The sequence below is a fragment of the Coptis chinensis genome, chromosome 3 (genome assembly GCF_015680905.1).
Source record: "Coptis chinensis isolate HL-2020 chromosome 3, ASM1568090v1, whole genome shotgun sequence".
Lineage (NCBI taxonomy): Eukaryota > Viridiplantae > Streptophyta > Magnoliopsida > Ranunculales > Ranunculaceae > Coptis > Coptis chinensis.
The window spans coordinates 2,414,917-2,428,160 of NC_141458.1; the positions used below are offsets into that span (position 1 = coordinate 2,414,917).

Sequence of the window (13,244 nt, forward strand, 5' to 3'; positions counted from 1 at the left end):
CTCCATTTTATGTGTTTGGTTTTGAATTTGGAAGTGTTAGAATTGTTGGAATATGGAAGTTGAATTTGGAAGTGTTAGAATTGTTGGAATATGGAAGTTAAGAAAAAAAGAAATTGAGGTTCACCAAATTTCAGTCCCGAACGACTTGGCCACACCGATCAAGAGGCCAAAAAATAGAACTTCATATTTTTTTTCAAAGTTCAAATCCCAAACGACATAACCACACCGTTTGGGACTTGTGGCCAAGTCGTTTGGGACTTAGTCCAAACGACATGGCCATGTCGTTTGGGATTTGAACTTGGAAAAAAATATGAAGTTCTGTTTTTTGGCCTCTTGACCGGTGTGGGCACACCGTTTGGACTAAGTCCCAAACGACTTGGCCACACGGTTTGGGACTTAGTCCAAACGGTGTGCCCACACCGATCAAGACATTGTTTTAACAGAAGAGTCTCCATAACATGAATGCTACCCTGTACGCTACCAAGACATTGTTTCTCTTCATCTATGTTGGTACAGGGTTATGAGGCCATGGTGAGTCAAGTAAACATGCATAATAATCCCAATCAACCTCAAACAAGCCATACATCGAGTAGCCTTGGACAACTTTTGGTCATGTAGCCTCGAATGGGGCTATTTTAGAGGCATTAGAAGGGCAAGCCAAGCTACGTACACATAGTAGATATTAGCAACACTTTTTGCACTCAATTTTTATACTTTTTGCACTCATGAAGTGCTTCGAAGAGTGCCTAAGATTTTATACTTACTATTTTGAGATGTTGGAGGGAAGTTTTGTTCCCACTAGTAACGAGAGGTTGATGTTGGAGAGGGAGTGTTCAAGGAGCATAATTAGTGTATTAGCTTGTGATGGGGATAGTGGTGGTGAGGAGTCAGAGAGAAGGGAAAGAGGAACCCAATGGTCCGAGAAGCTAAAGGTGTCCTTTACACCATTCCTGTATAGTGATGATGTTGTTGATGATGTAAAAGCACTCTTGAAGAGGTATAGATCAAGATGGTCGCTATAGCCAGCTCAAGGGGAAGATGTCACACCGTTTGGACTAAGTTCCAAACGACTTGGCCACACCGTTTGGACTACGTCCCAAACAGTGTGGTCATGTCGTTTGGGACTTAGTCCAAACGGTGTGGCCACACCGGTCAAGAGGCCAAAAAATAGAACTTCATATTTTTTCCAAGTTCAAATCCCAAACGACATGGCCACACCATTTGGACTAAGTCCCAAACGACTTGGCCACACCGTTTAAGACTTAGTCCCAAACGGTGTGGCTAAGTCGTTTGGGACTTAGTCTAAACGATGTGGCCACACCGGTCAAGAGGCCAAAAAACAAAAACAGAACTTCATATTTTTTCCAAGTTCAAATCCCAAACGACATGGCCACACCATTTGGACTAAGTCCCAAACGACTTGGCCACACCGGTCAAGAGGCCAAATTAAAAACAGAACTTTGTATTTTTTCCAAGTTCAAATCCCAAAAGACATGGCCACACCATTGAACATCCAAACCATCCAAATCAAACAAACATTCATCCATACATCAAATTCGACCAAAGAATACCATCAAATTTAAGAAAAATGTATCAAAAACCAAATTATAATTCCAACCACATGAGCATTAATTACATAGACTTATTCCTAATCAACATCTATTATTGGTATTTCGGACCCATCATTAGTGTGCTCGTCTTCCAATACTAAATTAGGAATGTTCAATGCTGTAAATTGCGCTTGTCTTGCTTGTAATGCAGTATCCCAACTATCTGCAATTAAGTGTCAAGCTCTACGCCATCTTCGTATCGGTTTTGGAACCGGACAATCATCAACAAGTTCAACATGGACAAAATGACATCCCTGTAAGTAAGCGGTACCCAACACTTTTTTTACTCTCTCAGGATTTGCTTGGGTTCTCAGTGGCAAGATAAGATGGCAATACGTACTTTCTAAATATACGTACTTCCTAAATGTATGAGGACGACATTAAATCTCGAAGCAAATAAATATCCAACAAAGGGCATGGCCATCCACTTATTATAGGGTGCCCAACCACATGCATGAGAAATTGTAGGTTTCACAAAACTAACCTCACAGTGAGTGTACAATGTACATTATAGGGGGAGGTTATCATTAAGTTCTTGTAACAACTCATTTCTCATCCACGGCCACTCTTCCTGACTTCTTCCCAGTGCAATGCACATTGCTCTATACCCGCAATTGCCATCACCCGCAGGGTCATCCACTTTAACAATATATTTGTGCAGTTCTTCTGGAATATCCAAACCGTAATGTTTCGGCTCCCTCAGGATGCCAATGACTAACTTTTAAGGTGATTTTTAGAAAAGTTATTCTGTGGTGTGGTTGTTTTAGGTGGTAAAGGTGATTTTTGAGAAGAGTTATTCCGTGGTGTGGTTGTTTTAGGTGGTAAAGGTGATTTTTGAGATGAGTTCTTCCGTGGTGTGGTTTTTTTTTTGTGGCAAAGGTGGTTTCGGAGAAGACTTCTTTGCAGGTGGGTTTGGAGTAGCGTATTTCGATGGTGTGGGTGTTTTATGAGAAGGCTTGGAATTTGGCGTACATTCCGATTGTTGCGACGAGACCCACTCTTCATGCTCACGTTGGGAATGTTTAAAACCAGATGAATCTCACTTTGAAGAGTTCTCATCCTCAGTTGGAAGCTTTCTCTTGCAGCTACCCTTAGGCCGACCTTTGGTTTTCGCCTCCTCATAAGGTGGTTCTAGCCATGTACTTTCTAGCACAGCAATCTCCATAAGTTTCCTAACCATAACCTTCTGCTCTTCTTCAGAAGCCATTTCATACATTTTCATAAACATATCCATCGAAGGTCTACAATCGGGACCAACACCCACCGACACACTTGGAAAAGCAGACAGAGTTTTCCAAAAGGGATCGATAGCACTCAAAGATATGGAACATTCTTGCTTTTGAAGTTCAATGATTTCGTGAGCACATGGCAATCCATGATCGGTGCGCAAAAATAACACCCACAAAATGAACTTCGAGTCCTTAGCGGCCACGGCTTACACGGGTATCTAGTTCTTCATAAAGCAAGTCCAAACATTTTCTTGAGACCAGGTTTCTGAGTTCACGAAATAAAGGAATCCGGTGGTGGTGCTGGGTTACAATCAGACTCTTCTCAAACGTACCTCTAATCTCAAACATCTGAATCTCTAAAATCGGGTGGATCAAGTAAAACATACTTAGAAAATCATGTCTGTTTGTGTTCCCTAGAACACGTTTCACCTGAGCATGAGACATTTCGACTCTATTGGTCGTTGTACTCCCAAAGTGAATGTGTTGATCTGTCCAACAACATACGAATCGATCCTTGTAAGGCAACCAAATCTCTCGTAGATAACTAACAAAATTGGAGTACTCAACCCTATAGTGTGTTTCCAAAGCAGCAATTCTACGGTTGAAGATATCCTCAGTCTTCGATTTCACTACAGTGTTCCACAAGAACTGGCCTTTATCTACAAGTTGTGTGGTGGAAAAAAAATCATTGCATTTCTGAAGGACACACATAGAGATATGTCATCTACAGAGATGCTTGTGCGCGTCAGGAAACACAATATCAGCGGCACTCATTAAGGCCAAGTCCCTGTCAGACACGATCACAGATGACCTTTCTTCACCCAGCAAGCCGTTAAACTGACGCAAAGCCCACTCATAGTCTATCGTTGTTTCGGACTGAAGCAACACTTGACAGACCATGAAAGACTTCCAGGTTGAAGTTACCCCCACAAACTGTACAAAAGGCCACCAATACTTATTGGTTTTGTAGGCGGCGTCTATGATAAAAACTTTTGGAAAAGTCCTAGCCATTTTAACACCGTCCGGATGGGCCCATAACAATCCCGTTATCTCATCCGTATTAGTATCCTCTCTCACCTCCTCGAAATAATGGTTTTCTGCTAACAACTCACGCAATCTCTGCATTTGCGAGCGATCGTTCATATCCAATGTTCTCACCTTGTACCTGGCATTGTAGACTTGACATATGCTAGATAGGTTATCAGGAAACCTATGTTTGATAGACTTCAAAACTTCTTTAGGCTTAACTCCATTTTGAGTCATTTCTGACAAAAACTCGAATTGTGGAACGGTCAGTCGAGTAGCAATGCATGTCCTTCAAGGGTCTTCGCCAATGGATGGTTGTGAACACCATTAAGAACGGCAATTTTCCAACTATCGACAGTGCCGCGTTGGAAAAAATATCTTAACTTAAATGGACATCCACATTTCTTGGTTCCCGTATTTCTCTTATTAGCCTTCTCTACCTTTTTGTGTGAACGATACACGCCCGAACTCTCGCAAGCTAAATCCAGCCTTGATACTCGGTTCCCGTTAGCATTCTGCGACTTCCCAATTACCACAACCACATTACATTGTTTTCTCCGAATAGTTGCCCAACCAATTACGTCATTACGTGTATAAAATACCTAAAAATATGAAAGAAAACAACAATCAATAAACTAATATAATTTAATTTAGAAAATAAAAACAAGTGAAAACAATGCCTACTATGTACCTCTTCTGTAGTAAATATTTCTATTGTATCCATTGAAAGCGGTTGAACATCATCCACGTCATTCAAGTTTCCAGAGTTCTCAAAACACACTGAAGGATCCTAAATGAAGAACAGTTGTTAATTGATGTATTATGGACCCCGTAAAGACATAGCCACACTGTTTGGCTTAAGTACCAAATGCCACAAACACACCGTTTACCACTGTTTGTGTTTTTCTATGATCAAATCCTAAAACGACATGGCCACACCGTTTGGAATAAGTCCCAAACGGTGTGGGCACACCGATAAAGAGGCCAAAAAATAGAACTCTATGTTTTTCCAAGTTCAAATCCCAAACGACTTGGCCACACCATTTGGGACTTAGTCCAAACGGTGTGGCCACACCGGTCAAGAGGCCAAAAAATAGAACTTCATATTTTTTCAAAGTTCAAATCCCAAACGACATGGCCACACCGTTTGTTCTAAGTCCCAAACGGTGTGGCCAAGTCGTTTGTGACTTAGTCCAAACGGTGTGACCACACCGGTAAGTTTTTTTTTTCTAAGTCCAAATCCCAAACAATATGTCCACATCGTTTTGGACTCAGTCCAAACGGTGTGACCAAACCGTTTGGTGTGCAATACGAACGACCTAGCCGGGTCGTTTAACCCTCGGGTGTTCGAATTTTCTCTTTTAGTCCTATATATCACTGTACACATGCATAATTACTACATGCATAATTACGTTTAATTTAGATTTACCTTATTCTTATTAAATGCATCATCATCCATTCCTCTATTTTCTTCACTTTGAACTTGTTCTACATTTTCTTCTTGAATGGAGTTATTTGGAACTTGTTCTACATTTTCTTCTTGAATGGGATCACTTGGAACTTGTTCTACATTTTCTTCTTGAATGGGGTCACTTTGAACTTGTTCTACATTTTCTTCTTGAATGGGGTCATGATGCATTACATTTTCTTCTTCATCTTCATATTCCAAAATGGGGTTGGGCTCTTCCATTAGTGTTTAGTGTTAATGTTAGGATATAGTTTTCTTTAAAGTTTAAGGGTTTAAAGTTTTTGATGGTAGAAGAGAAGAGAATAGAAGAGAAGGGCTGAAAAGGTTGCAACAAGTCAAATTCACGTTGGTTTGGGAGGTGCCCAACACAAAACAACTTTTGGGGCCAATGGCACATTTGTAATAATTGTTTTTGTTTTTGGGGTCTGCCCAACACAATATGGGGTCCGGTAGTAATGAATACCGAGATTTATGCTTACAAAACGATCCAAATTACCAGATACCCTCGAAAATATGGAAGGCCGGTATGGAAGATTCAAACCAATGGGTCCAACCTCAGGTAAAGGCTCCTAAGTCCCAAGTCCAAAGCTAGTCCAATGCCCATACCTGGCCCATAACTTAACTATGCTTTAAAAAAATTGGTATTGCTCGAACCTAGTTGGTGCAATCAAGATTGAAATGTCTAAGTGTGACTACATAGACACAACTCATGTTTACAGAGAGTGCAATAGGGCTGCAGACTACCTAGCTTCCCTAGAAAATGTAAGTGATGTAAACTATTTTGTACCTCCTCTAGCTCAACAGCTACAGATAATTGTTGAGGAGGACAAAGCTGATAAAGTATATTTAAGATTTTAATGAAAGGAATGGGGATCCTAAACCCCAAACCCAGTTCAAAAAAACAAACAAACTATGCTTTAAAAGGCTGAAATTTAAGGCCAGGGTTGATCTGCATATACTTGAAAGCCACAGCGGCAAATCCCAAATATGGAGGAAAACCGTCCACCCCTACTGAAAAGAGGAGAGCTAGGGTTAAAGGTCCTAAGCTAATCCATTTTTTTCCTAAGCTAACACTACACCATTTTTTCTGATCTGGAACCGATTTAATCTGTTCCTGAACAGATTTGGAATAGATTCTACGCTTTCCTGTTTGTTGCGTTCATAAAATGATTGAACACATTTGGTGCGTTCCTGTTTAAAATCTTGGAACGAACTGCACTTGTTACAAACCTCTCCCGGGACACACCACAGCTGTTTCAAATTTAAAGGGTGGTACACTCTTTAAGCGTTCCAAATGAAAATTTTGGAACACTTTTTATGCGTTCCAGATGGAGTATTGGAACTATAAAAAAAAATAGTGTTGCTGGGTGCCTGGGTGGGTTTTAGAAACGTTCCAAATTGCACTCAATGCCAAACCATGATACTTGTGTTACTCGGACAAATGTTTTAAAAAAACCCAACATTAACACAAAGCATAACCTTACCAAAAGAGAAAAATTGAAAGAAAACACATAAATCCTGACCATATTGAATTATTTATCCAAAGTAATTACAAACAAAACACATGTACAAAAGATAATTTGGTTTATTTTAGGGGCACTCTGTAAAGAGAGCATGTCTACCAATATGAAAGGTTTGCCAACCACGCTCTAGCCTTCTATGTCGCTTTGGTGTAGGTATGAACATTCATTATGCACCTGAAATCGAATATTTACAAATCCCTTTAAGTTAATACTCTATTAAGTAAAATTTTAATTCAATATTAAGTCAAATACTCAATAAAGTTAATAGATACTTATATCATTAAGCAAATCATCTTGTTATGGCCTAGAAAATCTGATACAATTTATTTTATCACTATCTACAGACTATACAAACATAACACGATAAGCGTTCATTGAAAAAAAATAAAAAATAACACGATAAGCAAATATAGTTCATACCTTGCTATTGCCAACAGCTTTGATAGCACGTACCAAGTTGAGTTGGTCTTGAACTACCAACCACCTCGAACTAATGAACTTTAAGTGCCTATTTCATGAGATATTGACTGTCAATAGACCCATATATTATGTCCGACAAATTAGTTCAGTTGAAAGCAAACGATATAAACAACCTCACCATAACAATATCAAACTTCAACCTTGTGAATCTGTTGAGCAAACTTCTTGTTGGTGAGGTTCACCTGATTTTTGGAACCATTCACCTAACAAATCGGAAGAATTGAATATCTTTGGAAGAGACCATAGCTTATAAAGATCGTTCTGTGAAAATTACAGTATCATACACAACAGACTCTCCTATTGGACATATAACTATTAGGTGTTAATATATCTTACACCCAGCAAGAAGTTTCTTGGCGAGGATTTGGTGTGAAATATCCACCTGTTCAAAAAATCATATGTTCTTTGGTTCTATAAGTATTTAAATAATTAGAGTTATGAAGATGTTCTGAAGCCTAGAAATATATTCCTTTAACACGCAGGAACGAAAAATGGTGTTCCAAGTAGGCACTAAACAAGCATTGACAGAGTTAAGAGAATGTGAAACAAACAATAATAACATAATACCAGTGGAAAACTTTCCTGGACTGGCCAGAAGAACGGAATCCCCCACGAACATTTTTTGGGTCCTAAAAACACATTTTCCATTCATATCAAAATATAACACAGACAATAACACCACTCCCCTATGAAAGATGATAAGATGATAAAAAAAAAAAAACTTGGTTTGGTTTGAACTAAAACCTATACTAAAACCAAAACTTATTCTATATCAAATTTACCCTAAAAATTTGAAACAACAATACTTACTTGTTTAGTTCAAGTTCCATCGCATCAATATCACTCAATACCAGAATAATCCAGTACCTAAAAGTCACAAAAAAAATTAATCGTCAATTAAGAAAAAACATTAAGTAGAAACTGCATTTATCATTCAAAAACCTCTAGGATCATCACATTTAACACTACGAATAAAAAAATTCATAAATCACTTCAAAAATTGAAACAAACAACCACCAATTTCATGTAAAATTACATAAAGTTACTTATACGATGCACAATTCGATACAAATTTAGGTGAATTTGCTAACCTGGATCTCAAAATCAATTAGGGTTTGCGAACTTACCAAGAAAGAGCATTTGTAGATAATCTCTTTTAAATCGCCTGTTCAATTTTTATTACGGTTCTAAATATTTGGAGAAAGTCAAAAAGTGAGCTGAATTCAGAATGAGAGGCATACCTTTTTCTCTTCACTCTTTTCTCTTGTGAACTATCTTATATAGTTGGGATAGTTGGGTAGATTGACATAAATAACCTTATGAAAGATAAGTTGGAACAGATTTGTAACAGTGTATGATGTAACAGGTGATGATTAATGAACCATACCAACACGGATCTTCCCATGCCCATTTCTACACATCAAACATGGGCACAAAAACAAGCTTTCTGGTTCGCTCTTATAGTTTGTAAACCTAATAAACAATTTTACTCTTTTTATATACTCATCACTGCCCCTAGGTTTGGACATCTATGATTTGTCAAGCAGGTCGAGTTGACATTTTGAAAATGAAACTTGAAATTAGAAAGCACAAAATAATCGAACAGACTAATTTGTAACCATAACCTATTTTTGCACCACCTAAATTCAAGCATTGTTGCCTCTTTTTTTTTTTTTTTTTCTCTCTCTCTCATTCTATATAATGAAGCACAAAGTATTCAAATATCAAATCAAGCAAATAAGGATATTGAATATGGAAATATGGAACTTTGCAAAAATCATTCAAATATCAGGTCAACCAAAAAATGGTTGACATGCTAATAACTAAATAGTTCAATTAACATCACATTAATTAACAACAAAAACATTTTTAAGTAACAAATTCAAAATATAGAGCAATCGTATAGAAAAATTGTTAAAACAAATTTCATCGAAACACTAAAGTTATCAATGAAGCGAACTTGAATGAATCAAACAATTTTGATTTATGAATTGAAGAAACAATTAATTCATGATTTGAGTTAATTTGATTCGAAATTAATCAAATTAATAAAGAGTGAGATCGCTTGAAATATTAAGAGTGAGATTGATAGAAATATTACCTGATTGACCAAGTTAAGACTTAAGAGTGAGATCGAGAAATGAGGATGTGTTCAGGAGAAAAGTTGGAGCGATTTGAAACCCTAGTTTTAGTATAAAAAAACAGAAAATGAAATGAAAAGTTGAAGCTGAACTATTGTGTTTTGAAGTGTTCCCACTAATTGTAAGTATTAACTTTTTAAGCGTTCATTTCAGCACCAGATTGATAGTTCGCCGAGTTGGTTAATTATTGGCTCCTTTAGGGCTGCCATCGAGATGGATCTAGTGGTCGAGTGCAAAAGCTATAGAAAGAAATAACTGTATTGTTGGGTCATGGGTGTATTAGTAGTAAGTCCTTATCTATTTACTTTCTTTCCTTTCCACAAAATTTTCAGGGGTTAGCTAAGGACACAAAACCTTTTCCATTTCAATAATTTTGTTTCCATATGGAAAAGCCCATTTCCTTTCCATGGGTAAACAAACACCTTATAAACTATGGAAAAGGTGGACCACTCTTATTTTCTTTTCCTTTCCATAGTGTTTCCATCATAACAAACACACCCTAAGTGTTCCCTTCCAGGAACACATTTTATCAGGGGTGGACCCAGGAGATCAGGGCTAGATCAGGCTTCAGCCCGGTGTTCTTTTGCTAAAAAAGAAAAAAAATAGTATTGGTAGAACCGTTCTCACCCTATAGCTGACCAAAAGAAAGTGACCGTACATGCTTACATACATTACTTTCAAATAAAAGTAAAAATAAGCCAAAACAGAAAGTGAGTGTGAGGGAGTAATATCCACATCCAATGGATATCAAACACGTGTCGAGCACAATAGATTTAACAACCAACCTCATATCCTCGTCCTTAGAGCTCGTTTCATAGTGACTCAACTTAGGCCAGCGTCCCATGCAACTCGCACCCAGAGCGATATCACCACCAACCGATCTCATTTACTCATCCCGTCAGTTCGCTTCAAAGTGACTCGAGTAGAGTAAACGACCTCGCCTAGAAGCAATCTCCTCAGTGCTCACTCTCCCTATCTCAAAATAGCTAGTAACGTATGTCTTTATGATTTCCATCAAGACAGAAGTTTCAGGTATGCATCACAGTAAATTCCCTTAACTCACCGTCATGGCTCGCAAGTGATCTGAAGACCTGGATCTGACCTGACGCGGGAGAGTAAGAGGCATGGGCACCTTACCTATATAAAGAGGATGAGGAACTATATCTAACCTGATTCAAGTCTTCCCCCAGCAGAGAGAACTTGATACGTAGGCAGTTCGTCCATACAAACTCGGTTAATTCAATCCATCAAACTCTTTCTCCCCAAAGATTGCCTACGTTAGTAAGGTTAACAAAATCTAACCTTTACATTGAGTAAAACAGAGACTGTATCTGACCTCTTTCTTCCATCGTCTATAATCTATACAGTAAGTATACACAGAGTTTTCCATATTCAAAAAGATGGGTTTACAAAGATTTTTTTGGCTTTGCTGCTATCATCTCTTTCTTTATTTGTCACTGAAGCTGTTGTTTTGGGTCTGAAAAGCCCAAGGTGCGCACGCCCCCTTAGTGCATGCCCCTTCCCTGTGAAAAGAAGATAGTTTCTTTTCTATCTGTTAGCTTGCATCGGTACTGGAGGTTGGAAAATAAGGGGCGGGGTCGCGCTTTGGGCCCAACATAGATGGGTCTAATTACTTTCACAGCATAATCGAGACTGAGATTTCACACTGAAATCTTGGATAAGTATAAAATAGAAGTGAGGTTTTCTATTCTACTCAACCTAACCAATACTAGAACAAAGACAAAGATTGTAAGAGTGTATTCTAAGTGAGTGTTTGAGTGTTCATTCTTTGTGAGTGGATTGAAAGCTCCTGTAATATGTTACTTTGTGCATCTAGTAAAGCTTGGAACTTGTTGGTGGACGTAGGCACATTGCCGAACCATGTTATATCCGTGTCTTATGGTTTGTTCTTTTTTACATTAGTCTCTTTATTTTTTATGTTTGTTAGTTGATATTGAGAAGTGTTGGGATAGTACTTTGAGGGTGTTGAAGTCTTGTCTTGAAAGAAGGATCAATCCTTGTGTAGGGTTGATCTATTTGGAGTGGATAATATTATTTTTGATTTAATTATTCACAACAATTGGTATCAGAGTGAGGTATACGACCTAGGATTTTGAGTTTTTGTGAAGAACCATAATGCTCAAAATTTGTGTAGACAAGGTGTTTGATAAAATTTCCAAAGTGAAATTTTTTTGGGTTATTGTGTGTGATTTGAAAATGGCTCCCAAGATGTCATATGCTAGGTTTGAAGTAGAAAAATTTAATGGGAATAATAACTTTGAGATTTGACAAGTCCAAGTAAAGAATATCTTCATCCAACAAGGTTTGCACAAGGATTTAAAGGGGATTAAATCAAAAGCGGTGAATATAAGTGATGGTGATTCGGAAGAGTTCGATTTACAAGCTTATTCATCAATCCGATTGTATCTTGCTAATGAGGTCATGTATAATGTGATGGGAGAAAGTACCGCCGTCGGTATTTGGCTCAAGTTAGAGTCGATGTATATGACCAAGAGCATGACAAACAAGATGTACCTTAAGAAGCGTCTTTATCGGTACATGATAGTGGATGGTTCAACGATATAAGAGCACATTAGTGAGTTCCGTCAATGCCTCGTGGATTATTTGAATGTTGGCATGAAGATGGATGATGAGAATCAAGCGGCATGTTTAATATTCTCTTTGCCTGAGAGCTGAAGATGTTGATCTTGATGAAGTTCAAAGTGTGTTTCTTTCTTATGAGTTGATGAAGAAGACACGATCGAATTGAGAATAGCATTAATGTAGGACAAGGGCTAGTGGTAAGAGGAAGGTCGTATGAAAAGGCATCTACAAGCAATGAGAGGTACGTCTAGGTCCAAGTCAAAGAAACCGTTGAAACATGTGAAGTGTTGCAATTGCGAAGAAAATGAACATTACGCAAGTAATTGTCCTCACCCGAAGAAAGATAATAAGAAAAATGGTAAGAAAAAAGGTAAGGCTAATGTTGAGGCAAGTTTTGCTTCAGGATCTGAAGTGGAAGATGTAAGTCTTTGTGTGTCCACATCGAAAGGCTATATGGCGGATCGGTAGATCCTTGATTCCGGGTGTTCCTACCATATGTGCCCGAATAGAAAATGGTTTGCTTCCTATGAGAGCCTCGATGGCGGTTCCGTTTTGATAGGTAATGACCATGTGTGCAAGACGGTTGGGATTGAAACTATACGTGTCAAGATGCATGATGGTGTTGTGAGAACTCTAAATGATGTGAGACATGTTCCTGAGCTAAAAAAGAACCTTATTTCTCTTACCTTGGATTCCAAAGGCCACAAGTTTGTGGGAAAAGGTGGAGTCCTAAAGATTGCTAATGGCTCTTTAGTTGTTATGAAGGGCCAAAGACATGGAACCTTGTATACTTTGATGGGTAGTACGGTGACTGGCAATCATGTAGCAGTTGGTACATGTAATGATGATTCTGAGTGCACTAAGATGTGGCATATGCATTTATGGCATATGAGTGAATGGGGTTTGTCTGAGTTGTGCAAGCAAGGGTTCTTGAAAGACTTGAAGAAGCCAAGTATGGGGTTCTGTGAGCATTGTGTCTATGGAAAGCAGTGCAGAGTCAAGTTCAGTTCAAGCAAGTACACGACAACAGGCATATATCCTTGATTATGTGCATACGGATGTTTGGGGACCCTCCAGAGTAGCTTCAAAAAGAGGTAACCGTTATTATGTCTCATTCATTGATGATCATAGTCGCTATGTGTGGGTGTATATGATAAAAACGA

General features: G+C 38.3%; 1 protein-coding gene and 1 long non-coding RNA gene across 5 annotated transcripts; both read right to left on the reverse strand.

The window, feature by feature from the left end:
- Positions 1–3,031: 3,031 nt before the first annotated feature.
- Positions 3,032–5,948, reverse strand: LOC147507218 (uncharacterized). Its single transcript, XM_086600051.1, has 6 exons — positions 5,940–5,948; positions 4,306–4,467; positions 3,866–4,114; positions 3,568–3,715; positions 3,389–3,498; positions 3,032–3,268 (listed from the first exon to the last, which is right to left on the reverse strand). The coding sequence occupies exons 1-6, from the start codon at positions 5,946–5,948 to the stop codon at positions 3,032–3,034; spliced, it is 915 nt and encodes a 304-aa protein (XP_086456177.1).
- An 882-nt stretch (positions 5,949–6,830) lies between these two features.
- LOC147507219 (uncharacterized) lies at positions 6,831–9,587 on the reverse strand. Of its 4 annotated transcripts, none has more exons than XR_015216164.1 (6): positions 9,438–9,583; positions 8,147–8,203; positions 7,904–7,965; positions 7,455–7,539; positions 7,277–7,364; positions 6,831–7,030 (listed from the first exon to the last, which is right to left on the reverse strand). It is a non-coding gene; the product is annotated as an uncharacterized LOC147507219 (long non-coding RNA). The 4 variants fall into 4 exon arrangements; XR_015216162.1 differs by lacking the exon at positions 9,438–9,583 and adding an exon at positions 8,464–8,802; XR_015216163.1 differs by having other exon boundaries at positions 7,455–7,965; positions 9,438–9,587.
- Positions 9,588–13,244: the final 3,657 nt, after the last annotated feature.